The sequence below is a fragment of the Sphaeramia orbicularis genome, chromosome 1 (genome assembly GCF_902148855.1).
Source record: "Sphaeramia orbicularis chromosome 1, fSphaOr1.1, whole genome shotgun sequence".
NCBI lineage: Eukaryota > Metazoa > Chordata > Actinopteri > Kurtiformes > Apogonidae > Sphaeramia > Sphaeramia orbicularis.
The window spans coordinates 53,128,643-53,152,744 of NC_043957.1; the positions used below are offsets into that span (position 1 = coordinate 53,128,643).

At 37.8% G+C, this 24,102-nt stretch overlaps 1 protein-coding gene across 2 annotated transcripts in view; it reads left to right on the plus strand.

The window, feature by feature from the left end:
- The window catches only part of grk4 (G protein-coupled receptor kinase 4), a 57,913-nt gene that overhangs the window by 26,356 nt on the left and 7,455 nt on the right, over positions 1 to 24,102 (plus strand). For both annotated transcript variants that reach the window (XM_030141590.1, XM_030141583.1), the window contains exons 5-12: positions 3,290 to 3,390; positions 13,424 to 13,516; positions 14,672 to 14,735; positions 14,992 to 15,132; positions 18,455 to 18,645; positions 20,603 to 20,640; positions 22,145 to 22,234; positions 22,390 to 22,598. In XM_030141590.1, coding sequence (XP_029997450.1) covers positions 3,290 to 3,390; positions 13,424 to 13,516; positions 14,672 to 14,735; positions 14,992 to 15,132; positions 18,455 to 18,645; positions 20,603 to 20,640; positions 22,145 to 22,234; positions 22,390 to 22,598 — 927 coding nt within the window. The remainder of the gene's footprint in view (positions 1 to 3,289; positions 3,391 to 13,423; positions 13,517 to 14,671; positions 14,736 to 14,991; positions 15,133 to 18,454; positions 18,646 to 20,602; positions 20,641 to 22,144; positions 22,235 to 22,389; positions 22,599 to 24,102) is intronic.

Here is a 24,102-nt window from a genome sequence, read left to right on the forward strand (position 1 = left end):
CTTTCCTTTTTTCTTTTATTGCCATACATTTTAACTCAAGTATGTGTGCTTTCCACTCTGTATATATTTCGCAAAGGATCTCCAATTATATTTGAATGCATACTTTTCCATGTGCATCTTCCAATGTCAAGAGAATTTCAAGATAAATGGATGGAACAATAACAGAAAAAGGATCGCTCTGTGTGTGATTTAATTAATAATCCATAAGAAAGGATACTTGACAGGAAACCAGACATTTCTTTCAAGTACATGTGTAACAGTGATGTTCCCTAAAACCTGACTGGAAATTCTCAAAATATTGTCCTGAAGGAAGTCATATAACTGTTTGGCAACTGTTTTCTCATGGAGAACGACGATATGAATGGAAGGTTTGATATGGGTCTATAGTTCGCTAAAACACCAGGGTCAAGACATGGCTTTTTAAGAAAAGGTTTGATTACAGCTACTTTAAAGGACAGTGGTACATACCCTGTTGATAATGAAAGGTTGATCATGTCAGTGAGGTGGCTGCTAAGTAAAGGTAAAGCATCTTTAATCAGCTTTGTTGGAACTGGGTCTAAGAGACAAGTACAGGGTTTGGACAAGGACCTGTCAGAATTAAATATAAAGTTATCCATAGAGTCAAATGGATCAACAGTCTGTGATTCCTGGGCCTGATGGATTTAATGATGAGCTAGAATTTGTGGAGGACAGGAGGCAATTAATATTGTCTCTGATGAGCAACATTTTTATTGTTGAAACATTGTTTCAAACATTGTTTCTGTTGGGAATTTGTTTAGCTCTTGCTTTATATTAGATATTCAGTAGCCCAGCAGTTATTAATGGATTAATAAATACATATTATCTTGTTCCACATCATATGTGATTCTCACACATCTGGTGACTTATATTCATTCGTTTGTTTATTTCGAGCATTTACAGAATACATTCAAATTCAGAATTCCAAAATCATTCATCTACACTCAAGGAGTGGGAAGAAGAAAAACTTATCTAATCCCACCCCCATTCTCATCATCAAATAACTTAACATGATAATGTTTTAAATACTCACTCCTGTCCTTTGACTTCAAGCCAGAACAATGAACAAATAGGCCTATACCAAATTAAAATGAACTCATTTGACAGTATTTACATTATAGAGCCAAAAGATGATAGAAACAGCAGTGTGCGCAGCACATAATGTGTTCACACCTCTATTAGGGCTGCACGATTAATCGATTTTAAATCGAAATCGGATTTTTTAATTAGGACGATTTTTAAAAAAGGGAAATCGTAAAATCGATTTCATCTGTCTCGTGCCTCCGGGCCGCGCGCCTCCGCGCACCCGCAGGCTACCGTAGGCTCCTCCTCCTATCAGTGACAGCGGTCTGTCACAGAAGTCTGTGTAATGACCGGACTTTAAATGTGTTCATGAGCCCACAGTACTTATAGCACTGTAAGCCGTGGCTTCACGTACGGATCCCGCAACTGAAATAGAACTGCATGCGGATCACTCATCTTACGTTGTCCCGGATCCGTACCGTACTGTCTTCTTCCGAACCGGGTCCGGGTCTCTGGTCATCAGCCTCAGAAGTGGAGCTCAGACAGCCCTGTGCCCACACACATCCACCAGCTCCACACATAGAATCCCTCCAGTGTGTCCTGGGTCGGTCTGTTCCATGCACGGATCCCCCAGTTTAAATAGAACCGCATGTGGATCACTCATATTGTGTGGTCCACGCACGCACGACTGATGCCTGTCACTGACTTGCATTGGTATCACTTCTGTGGGCCCAGATACCCCAAAAAGGGGGAAAAAAAACCTTTTTTTTTTTTTTTTTTAAATAAATAATTTAGTCCTCTTACTTGCTAAATTTTTCATTCACAAATGTAAGTTCTGTAACACAAAACCAAATAGTATTTATTTTTTGTAAGATGTTGAACTTTATTTAAAGCTGTTAGATAAATCTGGAAACAAAAAGGCTGTAAAAACATAAGTATTTGCTCTGATTTGGACATTTTATTGTAGTGTATTCCCCCTGACAAACTTATGTTGTTTTCTTGTTGTATACATTATTTGTACACTCTACTTCATTTTAAAGATTTAATGAAGAGAAAAAAACAAAACAAAAAAAACTGTGGGTTCATCACATGATACCATCACAGATTTGAGGTAGGGAGCAGTGCCTTGCATAGTGGGCTGCTCACGAAAATGACATGCTGACTTCTGTTGTCTTTTGTAGTTTTACCCAAAAATCGAAATCGAAAATCGAGTTTTTAGAGGAAAAAATCGGGATTTTTTTTTTTTGCCAAAATCGTGCAGCCCTAACCTCTATTTTTGTTTTCGTGTTTTTTGATAGGTGTTATTGTCGTCACAGTGAAGGAAGTAGGCAGTTGTGTTCAATATCAAACTCACAGGATGTTTTCCCTAAGCAGTGTTCTTAATAAAACCATATCAAGTTTTCAGCGTTCCTGCCAGCCTTAATGTGCAAGAGTTTATTTCAGCTGTAGCAAATTGGTCTTTCTAGGCGTGACCCCAACTTTCACATCATGCCCTATCCTATCACAACAGAAACAGAGTAAACCAGTGTTTTTCAACCTTGGGGTCAGGACCCCACGTGGGGTCTCCTGGAATTCAAATGGGGTCACCTGAAATTTCTAGTAATTGATAAAAATAAATTAAAAAAAACTTCCTAATAAAACATATATGGTGAGTTGAGAGAGACAATTACAATACATAAAAGACATGATAAACTCTGAAGCTGAAACTGAAACACTGTGATACTGTTTATCTGTCAAATGTTCATTGTGGTCGGTTTCAGATGCTGCAGCTCTTTCATAATTCATAGTTTGAGTTATTGTTTGTTCAGTATTAATTGTCAGCCTTGTGAATATAAACTGGACTGACTGTACATATCCTGACCAAGGAAAATAAAATCCTCACTTTGTGCAGTAATCTACACCTGGCTTTTCTGCCTCCGTCCATAATAATATACATTATATAGCCTAAATGTAACCTAAAATTAACATTTATTTGCAACATAGTATAGCAAACTATTACACGATCAAAAACAAATGAATTTTAGCAAAAAAAAAAAAAAAAAAAAAAAATTCTGTTTTGAATGTCTTGGATTGCTAGAAATTTGTGATATTAAAATGGGGTCACGAGCCAAAACAGGTTGGGAACCACTGGAGTAAACGGTCTAGTTTGATCTGTTGTCTCACCTCTGTAACACTGTCTGCATTAGACTAACATGCCACTATTTCTGTGTCCCTCTGCTTGTCTGTATATTTCACTCTAACCCTCAAGTCGGCAGCCCATTTGCCTGACATACCGCAGGATGTGGTCGCTGGGTGCTGGGAGAGGTTGGAGCAGAGTCCTTGTAAGGAGCTCTTCAATGACTGCACCAAGTAGGTCTACCAAACCTCCACACCTTCATCACAACACCTACACCTTCTGCACTTCTGAGCAGCATTTCATAGTTACGATCAGCACTCCTACACTGAGACTGTTAATGAAATGTTTGTTAGTTGGTAGCGTAATGTTTGTTTGTCTTTATGATTGAGTCTGGCTGTCAAAACTGCATAGGCACTAACAGAGTCCTGTTCCTTCAGAGAGAGAGTGTGTTTGTAGACTGTGTACTAGTGCACCCTGTCACTAGTGATGATGAGGCAGCTGGCACCTGGAGCGTAGTATTACACACACATATACAGAGACTTGCAAACACATGCACAGTGGAGGCGAATGAAAAAGAGCAGTGGGCAGAGAGAGCATCCGGATGGCTGGCATGAAAACAACAGCCACCTCAGTGTTCCCCAAACATGCACTCGCACTCTCTCTCTCTCTCTCTCTCTCTCTGGTAGACACACAGATTTACTAACACACACACTCTTGCAGGTGTTTCTGCTTCCTGCTTCAAGAGCCAGGGGAAGCAAACAGACCAAGGATTATTACCCCGAATGTGCTTCTCATTGCACAGGCACCCATGAATACACACATGCACACACCTCAACTTAACTTTGTATTAGCCTAATAATTTAACTCTGTCACTAGTACTTTCAGCTGCTCAGGACTCCAGACAAATAACTGTAATATCTACTGTGTATCATGAGACACTGACAGTTACCTATGTAATGCTAAATGCTTCATTGCGTACATTTAGACATTTTTTAAAAAACGTCAGTCATTTCAGTTTTTATCAGCCAACCTCTCATTTGTTCTAGAAGTTGACTGATAGTGGATTTTTAGAGGCTATTATAAGAAGAGTAGTTTGGAGCATGGAAAAGCTAGTAGTTCTTTGATTGGCCGACATCTTTACCACCCCTACGTCATTTACTTCATTAGAATCTACAGTCGCGGAAAAAATTATTAGACAATCAAAACTCCTCAAAAACAATGGTTATGCAATCAAGTACTAACTCCTGTGTGTATCATGTGACTAAAACGGACAGAAAAGAAAACAAGGAATGCCTAAAAGCGCTGTTGTTGTCAGTACACTGCCAAAGCTGTTGATGTTAGAACTGAAGTGACTTTGGTTATTATCAAGAAAACATGAAAAATGGATAGATATCAGCTCTGAAATTAAATTCTTATGAGCTATTTTTGTTGTTATCATTATATTTGTCTAAACAAATGTACCTTTAGTTGTACCAGGCATTAAAATGAACAAGAAATTGAAGAAAACAAGGGGTGCTCTAATAATTTTTTCTGCGACTGTAGATTAATCAAATTGAAGTAATACCCACATAAATGAATCGGAATCATTGAACACCAAACTCAAGATGATTGATCAATAAATTAGACAAACTGAACATCAGTCTAACCATAACAGCCAAGTTGGAGGTGAGGTATTATTTTCAACCAGAGTCGGTGTTTTCCAGTGTTTTCCATGTTCATTATCAGGGTCAACTTGTTGGGCCTACTTAATCAGCCAATCTGATCTCTTTATTTAATTACCTATTTCAAATGTTCTGCTTCTTAGCTACCTGACTTTAATGTACTCTGATCAGCAACATCTGGAACTTAAATGGTTTTAAACAACTCATGCCGTCAGTCTGTGTAGTAGTTATCGTACATCTATGAAACATGAGAATGGAATTGGTCTGTAATACATTCTTAATGAGTGCAAGTGGATTTATATTTCATGTTTCTCAAAAAACCTCTACAGATACGTCCTGGTTGGGAATCAGTGAATTACAGTATGAGTAGATTCTGTCTTTCATCATTGTTTAACGAATAACTTTGGTAATGAATACAATTGGAACACAGTAGATTTGATTTTGTCCTTCAGTATTGTGAAGGATGTATCATATTGTATCAGAAAGACGAGACCTAAGAGACAAACACATGCAACTTGGCACCAACTATCATACAATAAATAAGTACATCACATTGTGACCTCTGGTTTATGGTGTTACAGGGTGCTTACGCAGGTCTTGAAAGTCTTAAAAAAGCATGGAAATTTAATACGCTGTTGCATATTGGAGCCAAGTCTGGAATTTTGTGTGAAAGTCTTAATAAAGTATGGAAAAATGTTTCTCTCATAGTAGAATTTTAGAGTATGATCAAAGGCACATAATCTTGTTAGATAAGAAATACATGAGGAAAGCATTAAAAAACTGGATATGATTTCACTAACCTGTTGGGACTGGAATGATTCTAGTAAAACTTTGTGCTGTCCATGCATTTTTGTGATTTTCATAGGTTTTGAAAATGTTTGTCAAAAAACATAATTTACTGCAAACAATGCCTTCATTCATTCATTCATTCATTCATTCATACATTTATTAAAAGGAACTTCTCTACTATACATAACAGGTACAATCTCAACCAAAAAAGTGGGCACGCAAGCATAAAAGTACATAAAGTCTTGGGGGGAAAAAATAGCAGTTTTGAAAAAATCTGGAATTTTAATTTGGATAAAGAGCAAACCACCTGTGTTAAAATGGTGACCATGAATCTCAATGTCCCAAGTTCAAGTCCTTGCAAAAAAGTAAATTAAGATTCAGTGATTTATTCTGAACTTGCAATGAGATTTAACATATATGCGAACAAGTAAAACAGAAATAATAATACAAAAATCAACAATCAAGACAAAATTAGAAAGAAAAACAGCACAATAGTTTCATTTTTATGTCTGAAAAGGGGTGGGAGAAGTGCAACTACTACTTAAAGTGTTAGTTTACTCCATCCGTTGTCGATGTCAGAATAAAAATAGCCCAAAATATACAAAAATAAATGAATAAACACATTATGTCGAGACAAAATATTGTAAAAAAACAAACACAGCCCCCCCCCCTAATCAGTTCAGTTAGGTTCAGCGAAACCAGCCTGCATTTCCTCAGCTCTGACTGCATGTGTGGCTGCAAGTGAATACTGCCAGACTTTTGGGCTGGAAATGCTGCGTCCAGCCTCTGATTCATCAGAGCTGTCCCTGGAGAATACCGGAATCTGCTAGAAGGAATTCTCAAGGAGCGGGAATGATGGTTGGGAAAACACTCAGTTATGTTCTCAGACTGCTCTCTTGTTTTTGGCCAAGTACATGGAGAGTTGTTCAAGAGCTGCTGGAATTATGAAATGGATAACTCATGTGGTTGAAAAGACATGGTTATGGAGTGATACACAGCTGTAGAGACCTTCTAAAACAGATGTATTTGTTTCTCAGGCTTGGATCAAAATAAGATCTTTTTATTAGTACATACTTTTTATTGATTGAGAAGACAGAGATGGAGGAAAGTGACAAGTTGGTGGCTTTTGTTTTACGGAAGATTTAATCATCAGTGGGTAAGGTTCAGATAAACATAACACAAATATACACTATCTTGGCATCTAGGTTGTTTTTGTTCAGTTTTGGATTAGGGATGCAAGACAATATCGGTTCTGCAATATATCGTGATATTTAATTTCATGATACTGTATCGATATTAAAAAGTACTGTATCGATATTTTTAGGTATTTATTCAAGTGCAGATATTGTGGAGGTTCATTTTTGTTTTTCTTTTTTGTTTATATTTTATTTAGTATTATTTAGCACTCTTTTATTAAATAATGTTAGTTCCTTTGTTGGGATTGCAGCACAAAAATAATGTTATAATGTTAGATATTAACGAATAGAATATATGAACATTTGAACAGGATCCTAAACTGTAATGTCTATAAAACATAATTTAAGTTTTAACACAGGAACATTTTGTGACATAGCATCAGATCCTGTTGTGATCAAATAAAAATGTGTTTAGTATTTGTGCATATTTGTGGTGTAATTAAATTCTTCAAGGAAATAGTCATTTAAAAAAAAGAAACAAACAAAAAATTGCTTTTTTAACAGTATCATGATATATTGTGATATATTGTATCAGGATCCTAGTATTGTGATTTGTATCATATTGCCAGATTCTTGCCAATACACACCCCTAATCTGGATATGTCACTGTTACATCACAACAAGAAGTCAAAAGGCAGAAAACTGTTGTGGTGAAGTACGGTGGCCTTATAACTGTTATGCTCCGTGATGTGAGAAGAACACTGACATGTCTTACAGAAGGTCTGTAGAAAGCAGAGGGCAATGAAAGGAGAGCAAAAAAGGAAAACTGGGAAAAATGAGGGGAAATGGAAACAAAGTGTTAAGGAGGGATAGAGGAAAACAGCAGAGTGTACGAACAGAAACAGCACAGGCACGTGTTTGCTCAGATGTTTTTGAATACTGCATGTTCAGGTTTGGTCATCTCACTCCTTCCACTATCATCATTATTTATATTCCAGTGTGGAAGTTTGATTTTCTTAAATTCTTTTTATTCCAGTATGTAATTGTGACCCAAGCATAATTCCCCCTATTTCAGGGGGAGAGATTGTAGGAAAGCATGGTACAGCACGTGGAAATGTGACTTTTGGCAGTCACACACCCACTAGCAGAAATGCATTAGCTCACTCATGGATTTTCTTCTGCTGCAGTGGAACATGCAGTTATGTCATAGTGTAAAGAATGACTATTGAGTACATGTGTAGCATTATGCTCTGTGTGCTTGCTCTGCTTCTTTTCTTTTCTTTTCTTTTCTTTTTCCTCATCCCATTGTCTAACAAAAGCTATATTGTATGTGGCTGTTTATTTCCGCTCCCAGTGGTGTCCCAGGCACTGCATGGCTCCTGCCTTACTGGAAGGCCTTAGTATCTGGAGAGAAAAAAAAATGAACTGAAAGAATGTGTTAACGTCTATGATGCACCTAGGCCTGTCACAGTTATTACATAATCGCCTTGTTACAATTATTTGAGTTAATTGTCTCTACTCACCTGTACCAAAACAACTAAATGGGACTAATAGAAATGTACAATTTTCATTATTATTTTTTATTATTATAATGTTTATTTAAACAGGACAAAAAAAGCTCATTGAGATTAAAAATCTCTTTTTCAAGAGTGTCCTGGCCAAGACAGCAGAAGAAGTTACACAAAATGGAAATCACAGCTATGCATCCACACTAACATACATAAACACAATGAAAGTCTACTAAAAACAAACTTAAAACTAAAAAGAACATACACATAAAATGTCACCATTTTTTTTGAAAGGTACTAAAAGTATAACAACGTTTCTTAAAAGAATCTCAAAGCTGAACCCAATTCAGTCAATTAGAAAAAAAACATCTACACCCACATTTGTCCTTTTCCCATCAGAGGTGGACTTTTGCCAGCCGCTTCAATAACAGTGAGAAGCAGTTTCTACCATTAGCCAACATTTCTCTGCTGAAAAAAAAATTATACCATGGAAATTTAGCTGTTTTTGATAATTCAAGCCACATTGTTGAACTGAGCATCACAATCAAAGTAGTAAAAGTCTATGTGCATGAGTCTATAAACCTGGAATTGAACATCAAAACAACACTTAAAAATCCAGGTGATTGTGTGATTTATTTATTTATTTATTTATTACATATTTTTAAACATTTTTAGGTATTATTTTCCTGCAAAGTCAATACTTTTAGATGAAAAGCCTTAAATTAGCCATCATGCTATTGGAGCCAAGTTCTTATTCAGTGTCAAACATCCTATTCCTAGTTTCACAATAGCCACACTATTTTCCATCATTTGACCAACGTTATCTTGTTGTACTTTTTCACATTTGAGTCATTATTCAGTCATGTTTTGTTTATTAAAGTAATTTGTCACATTTGCCCAGTATACATTTGATTGTGTTCAGTGTCATTATAGACTTTTTCATGAACTGTACTGTATGTGTTTAAATAAACTTTTGTCTGGGTTATTCCATACAGCAGTGTGAATGAACAGACAGAGATGATTTAAATAGTCAGATATTTGTATTCAAACTATTTTTCATTTTAATTTTTAAATTGTAATTTTCTTTTCTGGACAGCTCTAGACATATGAAATAAAAATGGCTGCAGGTACAGTATGCAGAAAAGGCCACAGGACAGACGAACACTTTTATAAATCTAATTTTAGAGCGACCCTTAAGAACTCAGGTGGGAGTTTCTTTTACTAATGTGAGGATGCAGTGTTAAAATCTCCGACACTTTTTCCCCAGAATAAATCAAGAACCCGTCAGGATAGCCGGACAATTATCTTGCAAACAGAAACTGTGTCCCATGACGACATAATTCAGTTTTCTTTTACACAGCAGAAGGCTGCCCTCCTTCTGGAAACTCTACTCATGAGCCTTTTTGCCAAGAACAGCCACCCCAGCGCGCTCAGTAACCACAGGCAGCTTTCCTTGTCCTCTCTAGTGATGAAGTCATTTTAAAAAAACAGTCAAGGAAAAATGTCTTTGCCAAATATGAGCATCTCCTCTACATTTGGGTGGTAGTGGAGGGATATCCGCTGTAACTTTGGGTTTCAGTCATGTGTTGAGGCCTGGCAGAGGAGACTGTGATCTCACTGGTTAGTGGCAGAGAAAGACATATGGTGTCATTTCCACTGAGCGCTTCAGGACTAGAACAGCTGAGCTCCAAAATAATCTGTACTTAAATATGTTCTAAAGGAATGATTTTATAACATGTTTATTTGGTGGCTAATAAAGGTGCTGCTTGTGTTGTGTACACACACTACCGCCCTAACAGATGTCCAAACCTTTTGAAAATAGAAAAACAAATCAGATTTGTTTTTTTTATGTCTTTAGGAGTGTTGAACATACTTAAATGTGTGCAGAACATTTTTCCTTTCCAAAATGCCTGTTAAAATACAAACAAAGCTATTTTATGAAATCCATCATATGTTAAAATGTATAGAGTCTGGACAGAGGCATGTTTTCCACTGTGTTACATTGACCAAACCTTTGTGGCTTTGGGGTTTGTGCTGTTCGTACTGCTCTCCTGCCTTTGCTTTAGTTCTGCATAAGATACAAATGGACTTCTTTAACCCTGCTGCCTTCAGCTTAATTAAATTGGCTGTGAGAGAAGGATGGCTATTATTGTTTGTCTTTCATAACACCACTGGTAAGATATAGATTTTTTCTTGTCTTATGTCATGTTAACCAAGAGTGTGCTGATATTTACTCTGGGAGTTAGCCATGATTCACGATAGACCGATGCCACATGACGTCATGTGATTAATGTTTACATGGCCATATTGGAAGGCAACCCACAAGCTAGAAAGAGCAGATCCAGGCTTGTTAGACAGATAATTGTACTTAATAATTGTAGTCATGGTTAAATTTTGTACAGTAATAGGCTGCTCAAACACAGCGGGACATTTTGGGAAGTCTTTCTACAGGACCCCCTCTGTTTGAACCAACCAGGGAGAAAAATATAAGGAACTCAGTGCCCAGAGACAGAGTACTGAGTATGGTAGTTGACCTACGGTCACCTGTCGGCTGGATATTGTGTATTACCATTAAAAGTGATGAACAGCAGGGATGCAATGGTACAGGTTATCCACGCTTTGGTACATATTGCAGTTCTTGGGTCACAGTTCAGGTGTGGAGCCCAAACTGTGCGCCGTGGCCGTGGCTAAAATGGGGTGGTGTGCAGCTCTGGTGTTCTGGTGTTCTGGCTTGACAGGACGGCCCTCTGTGTCCAGGCCGTGCCGTGAACCATGAACCACAACCAGTTTCTCACCATAGCGTTGCCTTTCACCAGAGTTCAGAGTTTGAAAATAGTGTACCACATATAAACAATAAACTAATAAAACAATAACTCGTTCAAAATATCTTACCACTGATAAAGTAGCTCCTAAACACACAGTCTGCCACTCTGATGCCTCCACTCTTGCCTTCCAATATGGCGGCGTATCTGTTTACTTCCAGTATTGATGACGTAGGTAGCATTGGTTTGTTGATCATGAATGTGAATGTATCCTACTAAGGTTGGACAAAACACAACATTCTTAAATGCATTCAATATATTTTAGCACAAACCTCTCTCTTTTCTCTCTCCACACGTTTTTGGTCCCTAATTTTTATACTCACTAAAATGGATCACAAATGCCACCCTGTTTGGAAGTTTTTAATTTGAAACACCATATGAACAACAATTGTGTGCATTAAACATTATTTAATGCATACTATATATATTTAAGAAGTGGTATCCTCTGCAGTGGTGTAGTATTTGTAAATGGCTGGTTATTCTCTAATGGATATTTTGGGTTTTATCAATGTAAGCCTATGGAACCATCTAGATGGAGAGTTGAAAGATTTATACCGACCTTAAGTTACTTAAAAAGAACTACCATTGTTTCTGTGGCATTCAGCTCTTCTTCTTACTATCATTTTATTTGTTGACAACACCTGTAGACACAATAGTAGATCTTAAAGACACCTTGATAGTGTGCCCTCAGTTTTCAGCTGTTTTAAAATGTAATTTGTTTTCAGCCTTTTTTCTAATTTTGTGAAGGACTTAAGTGAGTGTATGTGGAAACTGCAGAACCTTCTGCAAGAAAATTCTACATTTTCAATCAAAATATATATAACTTGGCAACATTTTAGGCCTATATCCACACCTTAAAAGCTCTGTACTATTGCTGTAGATTAGGGGTGTCCAATCCTGGTCCTTGAGGGCCGGTATCCTGCATGTTTTAGATGTGTCCCTCTTCCAACACACCTGATTCAAATGATAAGCCTATCATCAAGTTCTGCAGAAGTTTGGTAACGACCGTCTGGTGTGCTGGAAGAGGGTAATATTTAAAAACATGCAGGATACCAGCCCTTGAGGACTGGAGTTGGACATCCCTACTGTAGATACCTCTGGCACCCCTCATGTGTGTTCTAGAATAGGGGAAAAACTTCTTCGGTTGTTTGTCTAGTTCTTCTAAGATGCTGTATAAGTGCATTAGCAAAACAGTGTTTGGATTGAAGTTTATTTTTTGGTTGAAGTTGTGCACATGACAAAGTCCCTTGTGGTTTTAAAATGATTAAATCCCTACAAAAGAAAATGGCATGTAAAAATATGTGTGGCCTTGTCAGAGCTCACCATTTTCAGCTTGTAGTTACAGCTTTCAAAGTGATAACACATAGAGAGAGGAAGGAAGAACAACAATAACCCCGCTGAACTGGAGACCTACAGCAATTATTAATTCTGACAGAAGTCATTTTGGTTGGTTTTGACGCTCTCCACATTGATTTGACATGAATTTGGCTTAGGTGATGCTCCCAGTGGCTGCACCTACACTTAATAATACACTTTTATAATAGGGAAAGCTCTGTATAAAAACATTTGTACTCAGTGACTGAAACCTTGGAAGTTGCTGTAATCGTGCCTCGATCTAGTTTAGTTCATTCCTGTTTGGTTTTACAGCGAGAAAGAAGACATGATGTTTTATGTCAACCAGCATCTGTGGTCAAAGCAGTTAAGAGAGGTCACCGCTAGTGAGGACATCAGGGTCATGTCAGGGAGTCATGTTTTAACATCTCCCAGTGGAATCGGAGACGGCCAGTCAGGAGATGAGCAGGCTGTGACCTTTCACAACCCCTCATTTCCTCAGAGAACCTTCGTATTTTAAAGTCACAATGAGTCTGTAATCCTTTATTTCAGGGCAGAATTTTGGGGGAGATTATGTCTTAGATGACATAATGTTGATGGTAACACCCATGTTCATGTGTCAGGTAAGGTGAGGTTAGATGTTCCGCTAAAGTAACTTTGTCCAAAAAAATGTTTCCCAAACTCCCCTGTCTTGTGGTTGAGTGGAATGTTCAAAGGGGTTTACGATTTGTCATGGTGGTGTATCGACACCATGTTTTTTCCACCTTTCCACTGGCTATGAACCACACACCCGTGTATTTATAAAGACGCATATACAGTATGTCATTCAGGGATTAGTCGGATGAAGAAGATATTTGTTTATTGTTTTTCCCTAAGTTTTAAGGTAAAGGAGTGATCTTCCAAATCATATATGACTTAATTATTATTTTTTAGGTTTTTCTTTCCTGTTAACATTTACACTGCTCCGTCCTTGTTATTAAGATGGTCACCGCGTCTACTTCTCTCTCCCTCCCTCCAGAATAGTTCGTGATTATCTGAGTGGAGCTCCATTTTCCTCCTACCAGGAGTCCATGTACTTCTCTCGCTTCCTGCAGTGGAAATGGTTGGAGAGGTAGGCACAGATTACACGCTCAACACCGCAAACATGCAAACGTTCATTTAGCTCACATAGAAAAACAGCAGCAGTGACCTTCTGCAACGTATGATGTATCATTGATGTTTATGTGAGGGTATCCTCAGTCCAACAGCAGGGCTTCTCCTCAATTACATGTCTCAAGCAAGTTTTTGTCCTTGCCTTTTTAGAGGAATTCACTCATTTGAGCAATGATTGTTAAAGGGGTCATATTTTGCTAAACCCACTTTTGTTAGTCTTTGGTTCATTTATTTGTGTATTTGGACCCTAATAGTTCATAAAGATTGAATTTGAACCCTCCAGGTGCTGCAAAACTATCTTTATATTCATTCCGGCAAAAATTGAGTGAATTTCTACAACCTGTTTCAATTCCTTCTTAATTTGTTATGTTTTATTACTAATTAAATCATGACATTTGCACATATAAGGTTAAGACTTCTGACAAACATTTCTCTGAATACGACATAATTGTTTGTCAGCAGCAGCAGTTGTAGTCCATGCTGAAAATATGTTCAAACTTGGAGCCGATTACCTAAAATGTTGAGTTGTTGGTTGAATGGGACAGAGCAGCGCAGCCAACACCCTGGAGGGGGTGGGGCATGAAGTGGTTCATGTGCATTTAAAGGGCCAGCGCTCAAAACAATCTTTCTGCTGTCATTACTCAGAAATAGGGTTGAAGATGGACCTGTGGAGTTGAATTAATGAAGAATTCAGACCCAAGCAGAGCATTTACAGTTTATGTAGACCACAGGGAAATGTTTTAAAATACATAATTCCATTTAAAAAAGCAAAATATCTCTCCTTTAATAAAAGACGTTGCATAAACCACGCAGGAAATAAATGGTATCCTTTATATCCAGACCAGTGTTAGGAGAGAAATTTGCACGGGAACACAAAGGTGGTACTGCCAATCAGTAATTCAGTTGGTCTTTAATAATTGATGATGCTTTGCATAATGGCTGGTAACTGAAGCAGGGTGGAAACAGCAGTCATCAGGGTGGATTAATAATATATTAGAGCATTAGTCTGTCTGCAACATCACATGGTCTGAGAAAATGACAACCTAATCAGTTATTTTTATATAATCTTTTTGTCTCATTTTTTTCCCCTCTGTCTCTCTTTTTACCTTTGCAGGCAACCAGTAACCAAAAATACCTTCAGACATTATAGAGTACTAGGAAAAGGTGGATTTGGCGAGGTGAGTGTCACTTTAGTCACCACGACATTAAGGATTTTATGGTGAGCACTGAACCAACGTTATGTTTGGAAATGAGATGTTAGTGTTAATGATTGTAGTTCATACAATTGACCTTTAACAGATAGTTAACAGCCAGTCTTTTTTTATGTCTCTGGAGAGATCTGCGGTGTGACATATTAACTATTAGTTTTGCTTTTATAGTGTGTTTCGTCATGTGAGTGTGTGTGATCGTATTTCCCTGCTGCTTCTTTTCCAGGTTTGTGCCTGCCAAGTACGTGCCACCGGTAAGATGTACGCCTGTAAAAAGCTGGAAAAGAAACGAGTGAAGAAAAGAAAAGGTGAAGCAATGGCACTAAACGAAAAACGCATTTTAGAAAAAGTTAACAGTAGTTTTGTAGTAAGTACTACTTTTTTTCTTATTCAATTTTTCTACAGAATTGTTTTGTGTGTTTGTCTGAGTGTGCATTGTCATGGCTCCAGGATCCTGCAAATGAAACTGAACGGCGTGTTTGCAGAAGCAGTCAATCAGCTGTTAAAGACACTGCTGCAACTTGAGTATTTGTTTAGTGACGTCCACACCAGGTGGAAGAGCTCATGAGTCATAGTGAAAAGGCTCCTGATAATATGAAATCTACAAATGTGGAAACAATAAGTCATAACATATTATTGACCGGCTGTGCGAGACAGTATGTTCAAAGGTTTTTAGTCCTAAAGCTATTGTTTAGCCTGTGCAAACATGCCAGTTTTGATTTTGTTTGGACTTTCCTGTTGATTAATGAATATTCTCTAAAATGTGGAACCTGTTTTACTACCATTTAATCATGAGATGAATATATTTCTGATGCAGTTTGTGGGTTTCTGAGTGTTATACAGGTGCTCATGCATACTATTTTTCTTTTACAGTATTTTAGATGCATACATTTCTATGTTTAATTTTCTTAATGGCTCAAACTGGAAAAATAAGGTCAATAATATAAGAAAAATTTTCAAACCACTGAACACTGAATGTAAAGAACTTGCATATTTCAGATACAATTCTGAGGAAATGATAATATTTAAAACAATACATAAAATGTCCATATCATTACAACAGAAGTTAAGGTTTTATCATTTAGAAAATGATTTTAAAAGTGTTATTCCAGACCAAACTATACAAGTGTACTATAGTATTAAAAAAAAGTTTTTGGGATTCAACTAGATGAAAATCCACAATACCATTTGTTGTAACTTTAGTTTCCCTGTAGACCAACAGCATGTAGCAAAGTGTCCTGGCATTAAACACTGTGTGCCAGCCCTAAAAGGAACGAAAAAAAAAAAAAAAAGATTATCCTCCCACTGTACTACCATGGCCCAAGCTCTTATTGGTGGCACTACCCTTGGCTGATTTTCCTTTGCAGGATTTCTATAAATTGAGCTATAGTCCTAATCATCAGTAAACTGTGGTTTTTGGCTGGCTCTTTAATGCTAAGCTTGAATGCTTTTTGGGGAGTCACCTAGCTTTTCATTTCTTCCATGCTGCACCAAAATACTGAAGGGCACAAATTTAGATGTGACAGTCCATTAACATGCAACCTGATACATCATGGGAACAGTTCAAATCCTAAATGGGAGATTTTAGTAATACTCTGCCGGCCTTTAATACTTCAGAAACACATGTGGGAACAATCAGTAGAAATGTGTAATGTAATTTACACAGTGTGATGTCTGAATTTGAAATACATATTGTACATAGGAGCAACTGTTTACAAATGTGAACTGCCTCACCTGCCCCTGTGAGGCAGGTTTTTTTACTCTCAACACGATAATAATTTAAAAATGGAAATGCTTGAATTTGAATCTTGTTGCTGCACTGTGCATATTGACATCTGAACACAGATGTAGCCGGAAAACTTGTCAAGTGTGCTTCCAAATTGTCTCAGGTGTACAGGAAAAGGGAACTTTGTTTTGGCTAAATGTTATGTTTCCTTTAAAAAAAAATATTGTTCCAAAGGCAAGAAAATTACACCAAGCACTGTTTGACTGTTCTTGGAACACAGAAAGTGAGGAAGCTGGAAGTATAAGCTTGTTAATTTCTGTTCTGTTTGCACTGTGTACTTTGTATACTGTTGTGTGTACACAGAAGGCTGTGTGACTGTTTAACTGTACAGAGCTATCATATTGATCTGTATTACAGTAACCTGAACAGGAAGGGAGCGGAGGCTCAGATGCTCCCATGTTCGCCACTTAAAGCTAATGCTTATGTTTGAGTTGTACTACTTGTTGGATTAGTTTTTTTTTTTTTATGCAGCATGAGCTGTGTTGCGCATCCTTGTTTGAGTGAGTCATGGCAAACATGTGTATGGGCATGCATGGGTTCACACTTGTGCGTGCACACACACACACACACACACACACACACACACACACTTGCAGAGGCTGCTGGAGTGGGCTTGTTTCAGAACCTCAGACTTGCAGCTCTTGTCACCTGGGATTGGCACATGATTTTGTGTGTGTGTGTTCATTCTGTGCTGCAGGCAGAACTGATGACTTTTCATGTGCCTCTCTACCTACGAGAACAGCTCTGTTGCCTAGCAACACTGACCAAACAGCAGTAGCAAGGAGAAGAGTCAAGTGCTCTCTCAAACCCCTCATCTTTCACTCACACTATTCTTCTTCCCTTTTTTTGTCCATGCATACTGTTAGTAAGTACATACTGTGAGCTTATGTTTCCACTGATAACATCCATATTTCACTGCATACCCTGTGTGTGGGTGTCAGTATGTATTGATGAGGCGCAGGGCTGGGTGACCCTGATCTCACTTCCCTGGCAGGTGAGATTGAAGCAGAAGCCACCTCACTTTGTTGTTGATGCTTCTTGCTCATACATTTTTTGATAGCTATAGTTCAATAATGTTCTCCAAAAAAGAATAGCGGGACATGCACATGATTGAGGATTAATTTAATGGGTTTATCAAACTAAGTTTTATGCCAGTTTATAATGTCCTGTCCATTACCTGAGAAGATTACTCTCCAAAGGGGGCAAAGCGGATATTACGATAGTATGATTCACCTTATTTGTTAGTGACCCAGTATCTAGTAAGCACGTTCCTTTGGGTTTACTTGTTATTATATTGGAAATGAGGGAACCTTTCAACTGCCCAACATGTGTGAATATGACCCTTAAAACTGTTTGGATGGACTTTTGTAAGATTGTTTGCTTTTGGGTGGTAGTGTAGATCTGAGTGTTTACGTATGTATGTGTGTGTGTGTTGTTCTCTTGGCCCGTAACAATTTTCCCATCCCCTCTTGTGGTCTGGATCTGACTACATAGTGGAAAGCAGATGGAATTCCTCCTGATGGCAGCAACATCCTGCTTATTCACAGCAGCACAGCCTTGCTGTACCCTGCATGTCACTGACCCACAGGGGAAGAGGAAGAATATGAGTGGTTGTGGGAGGGGGCAGTGGGAATGGAGGAGAAAAAGAGATAAATGGTGGCATTAGATGGAGCAGACAAGAAAAAAAGAAAAGTACTCGAACTGCTTCTGGTTTTTCATGTTCGTGATATATATCCTTTTGTTTTGTCTGTGTATACATTACAAGCGTTCCATCTGAGCTCTTGTCGCCACCCTGTCTCTCACCACTGCTCTTCCTCCCTTTTCTCTCCTCATACCCTCGTCTCTTTTTGACTGGTCCCTCAACTCCCTTGGTATCACTTCCCCATTCTGCTTCTCTCTCTAGGTTAGTTTAGCCTATGCCTATGAGACCAAGGATGCTCTGTGCCTGGTGTTAACCATTATGAATGGCGGTGACTTAAAATTCCACATCTACAACATGGGCAACTCGGGCTTCGATGAGCAGAGGGCCATCTTCTACGCTGCTGAGATCTGCTGTGGCCTTGAGGACCTGCACCGTGAGAGAATAGTCTACAGGTTAGACCACATAACAGTCACACACAGACGCAGATCTCATGTTTAGTCAATTAAAATTCAGATACAAGTTTCAAATATTTTTCACAAGGTTCACTTTATGGTATTGAGTGGTAAATATGCAGATTGCAACCAACCCCTCACTTGCAGCAGCAAAAGTGAAATAGTCACTTGGTAGAGTTGGTGTTTGTTTGGGTTTATGACTTCAGAGTATATCTGCTTTACAGTCATACATAGAAGGAGACGGCTAGCTACGTTAATGCTGGATAACACCCACAATAAAATGTGAAGTAGTAAAAGTAGAGGAGGTATATTCTGAGCTACCATAGACCACCTGTTTCCTCTGTAGATAAATAAAAGGCTCATTCTAAGATAATAAAAACACAACATATGTACTTTTGGATTATTAATCTCTCATGGAAACATAATGATGAATATTACATTCATTTCTGCAGGTATATGCCTTTAAGTCTACACACACGACCTTCAGTGTTTACTTTTTCAAAATCCATACTTGGTCATATAAGGAGTGTTGTACAGGAAGGTGTTCAGGACCTGACACAAAGCTATATCACTCTGTCAAGGAGTATTTCACATTCACGACCAGGATACTTAGCTTAACTTTGATTATTTTTAGCAACATAGTAAAGAAGCCAATAATTTGACAGAAAGATCTTGATTTAAACTTTATTTAGATTTTTAGACCTCTGTTATGTGATCTACAGCTCTAACTGTAGCATCTAACTGACATCAAGTGAATCAAATCAATATTTTATGTCAGTACTTTTTAAGCCATGCATTAAGCAGGACAATGCACAGCAGGGCAGTCATTACTGTTCAATGAAAACTCACTGGATGATTGTTACATTTCGTCTGTTGGGGTTTACTGCGCAGATGTGACCAGCTCGCTTTATGTTATTTATTACTTGGGGCAGAACTAAACCCAGAGGGGAAAGGGACTTTTACTGGGGTATTTTGAGGATCTTCATCTTTGGGGACTTGGGGATGTTTTGAGTTTTTATCTCACAGACCCACATGATGTAATCTTTGTGTCGCTGAAGAAAACAGGCTTTACAAATGGTTGAATGTTGTAGTAGTTTAGCAGGAAGATCAAACTGATGAGCATCGTGTATCATTAGGCCAAAAGCAAACCATCATGTCCAGTTGTTTGTTCCTGCTCTGGTGTTAATAAAACACATTTCCTAAAAGTGTATGACTAGGATGAGGAAAAATAAAGAGTGCTGGATAATGAAGTGTGACTGGATTAATGGTGTACTGGTTTCACTGAGGTGTGTCACACTCAGCAAAGCCTCAGAGTAATGCTAATATAAACATTGATGTTCTTAGAAGAAATGCACAGAGACTCATGGGCCACACTTTAACACATACATCCTCATTCTCATGGCATGTTCCTATAAACTTTGTTATGATCTGCTAAAACTACAAGTTACATTTTTAAGTTTCATTCGATTCTAAGCACATTTCTAAGAAAGCAAGTTTAAGAATAAATGAAAACAGTTAAAATCTGGAAATAATATTATATGTTCATCTAAAATGCTTGGAAAAGGTCTTAATATAAACTGTATCCTGGGAAAGGACGTAGAAAAGACCATGACTTTACCAGGCTGTATGTTCTTTTTCAACACTGTTAAAAGTAGCAGTATAGCTCAGCATAATACACTGCATGATAACAAATAAAGCAAATAAAGATATGTGTGCAGATAAGCTACCTATTAATCCACATGAAAAGACTTTTGACACTTAAGAACAGAAAACACACACAAGCAATAAAAGACAATGAAATGTCAACAAAATGACAAGTTAATAAAGAATACAAATATTTATCCAGGATTTTATTGTTATATCCTTGTTCTTAAATGTATGTTCAGTTTGTAAAAGCACAGCGTCAAAGGTATGAGTCTCTAGTGTGATCTGTCTTTTTTTTCCCCCTCTCTTTCAGGGATCTGAAACCTGAAAACATCCTTCTGGATGATCGTGGTAAGCCCCTGTTGTGTCCTCTAATGTTCAAGGCAGACCTGAGCGGAGCGCCATGTCATCACATTTCTTATCCTGTGTCTTTCACACTTCTTTTGATGTAGCCACAAGGTCTAAAACAAATGAACACTTGGCCACTAGTCCTATTTCTAATGTTCAAGCACAACAGCAGAGCGTCATCTCCTCCACGTCTTCCTCTGAGTTAGGGTAATATATTATGTGTTCTGTGTGTAGCTCGGTCTATCTCAAAATAAGGGAATCTCTGCCATAGTTTTCTTGGCTGTGCCTTTCATTTACATTTCTCTTATGAAGAATTATTCTGCAGTAACATGACAATTGTTAGTGTTACATTTTTATTTTTACTCTTCAATTAGGTTTATAGTGATTCTGCAACTTACTGCATCTGTAATTCACTGAATCCCAAGAGCAGAAAATAACATGTATGCCTAAATCCAGTCGTGCTCATGGAGATTATGTATATGAAGATACAAGTTCATAATATATGTATGATCTAACCATAGTAAAATTTTGTATATGTACATACTGTATATTAAAAATAAGGCTTGACATGTGAACTTACGAAACCCAGTTTTGCAGTTTCTAACAGGTTCATTATTTATTATGTTTATACGTATAATTATGTACATACAGGTTTCATAAACCTGTATGTACAAAGCAAAAACCTGCTGGATGTACATACAGGTTTCATAAACCTGTTTGTACAGGCAGTGTATTTTATTTTCTTTATGCAAATTTAATTACTTTATATGCATTACCTTTGTGTATTATGGTGACTAGATGTCCTGCTTTCTGTGGGACTGCCCTGCAATTTTGTCTCTTGGTCCTGCTTTCCACATATTGACAATTGGCCATTTTGACTTTAAAGAGAATGTGTGAGTTCAAGACAGGTGTACATCCAGCTGTTTCATACATTTAACCAATCATATAGACACTGTCAAGACATTCCTATTAGAAGAGTTTTTGTTTTGTTGTTTGATATTTTCTTATTTTGTTCATTTCACTTTTTTATGCTTTTTTGTTAATTTTGTTTGTTTATCTAGAATTTTGTTGCATAATTAGTTCATATTTTTGATATTGTGTTTATTTAAGCCACATTTTGCTTTTATAACATTAAACATTACAACATGTAAGATTAAATCAAATTGAACAAAATAAGTCTATTGTCACCCATTCTGGATTTTCTTATTCTTTTTAGTTTCATTAGCAGGAGGAGAAATTTACCAAGCACTGTGAAGTTGATCTGAGGACACATTGCATCTTAGATGAATGATATTGTGTGTGTTTATTAAGTTATTCTGACATTATACCTAATTATAAGTTTACCTCTCAGCATCGATAACAGGTCCCACATTGTCGCACACAAAACAAATTCTATGTCCCGCTTTGAGCTTGTTGGGACCTGGTAACCCTACTTTGAATAAAGGCTAAAATTTTTAAATCTATTTCAGTGTGTATGATTCAGTGTAATGTTTTGGGTGTTTTTTAGGCCACATCCGAATTTCAGACTTGGGCCTTGCAGTTCAGATCCCTGAAGGAGAGACGATACGAGGGAGAGTGGGCACTGTTGGATACATGGGTGAGAATTTTACAAGCTCTGAAAAATCCACCACTAAAATCCAAAGTAAACCCCTGCATTAACTTGCACTTATCAATTATGATCACAAACTCCTGCAGCCATTCATGTACAGTAGATGCAGCACTTGAACTCAACACTGTCCTCCCCTTCCTCAGCTCCTGAAGTGATTCAAAACGAGAGCTACACCTTCAGCCCGGACTGGTGGGGACTCGGCTGTCTGATCTTTGAGATGATCCAGGGCCAGTCACCTTTCCGCAAACGCAAGGAACGTGTCAAGAGGGAAGAGGTGGATAGACGAGTGCGTGAGGACCAGGAGGAGTACTCTGATAAGTTCTCTGAGGATGCAAAGGACATCTGCAGACAGGTAAGTGAAGAAATTAGCCTCAAGTATATCAGATGGAGAGATACTGCTTGGAAGAGTGCAGGAAGTTTAGCAAAGAGGGTGGAGTTGCTGTGAAAGTAGAAATTACAGATTTAAATCAGGATCAGGGTGAAATGACTGATGATATAAAAAAAATTATCAAGGTTATAGACCATAATCAGTGTTGTTATTAATATCACCATGACCTTATTAAGGGAGCAACTTCTATGTTCTGCCACTCTAGAACAACTTGACATGACAAAGCAGAAGTTGAACAGTGGGTTATTAAACAGTGAGTATGTCATTAATGAAGGCCTAACACTCTTATGTTGTGGACTGGTTTTACTAAACAGATTCATGATGAGCTTTTTATTTGCACAGACCTTACAGTGTGTTTTAGAACTAATAATGTTTTGTAAACTGAGTTCCAGTCTTGATAAGTAGCAATGTTAAAATCAATGAGGCTTTTAATATATATGAAGTGTATGGTAATCAGTCTGATGATTTTCTATAAGAAAGAAATTGTACTATGAAGTTGGTGAGAAAAAGACAGACATTATCATACTGTGTTTGTCTATTTGTATTAGTGCCAGCCTTGGAAAGATGTCTTTGCTGCTATTTTTTTTTTTTTTTAAAACAACCTTTGTATTAATTAAAGCATAATTAAAACAGAGTATTAAAGCTTCAGTGTGTGGTATTTAGTGATATCTAGTGGTGAAGTTGGAATTTGCAATGACTAAATGGCCCCCACAAACACCTACAGTGGTCACAAAAAATGTGGAAATCCTGTTAGAGTAAGTGTTTGTTCATTCTGGACTTTTTAGTAAAGTGAAATATTAAATCTAATCCACATTCGTATATAATAGGTGATGATAATTCATCGCAATGCTGGGAGCCACTTAGTATAAAACAAAAAAGAAATCCTTTTAGAGCTACTGCAGAGACATGGTGCACCCCTTGCATAGTGGTCCCTGCCTTCTGTAGATACCAACAAATCATTCTTACAAAACAATAATTTTCAGGTGATTATACACTAATAAAAACATAATTATAAATATTAGATTCTCCTAAATCAAACTAAATGTTATGCAGCGGACTTTGAATGAATTAGTTTCAGATATCCCCTTCTGTATTTCACCTCTTCTGTCCTCTTCACTCCCACAATTCTTTGCCTGGAAAGGCAGCCACTGAGCTGCTTTGCACCCGAGCGGGAGGGGACAGGACGTTTATTTGTGTGACGTGGTGGAACATTCTGACCCGAGGTTCGGTAGACTCAAAGACTCCCCAGGGAGAGGGAGAGTGTGTGTGGGGGGGTGTGGGGGTTAGCAGGGAGAAGAAAGGTTTCAACAAGAAATGGGAGATAGATGATAAGAAAGAGGAGAGAATGTGAAGGGGGGAGGACTTAGGGTGGGTGCCTCTGTCATACTGAAGAGATTGCTATTACCACAGCCCAAAATAGACAAGTGATCTGAGCTGTCAAATGCAGAAAGTGAGAGTGAGATTCTGC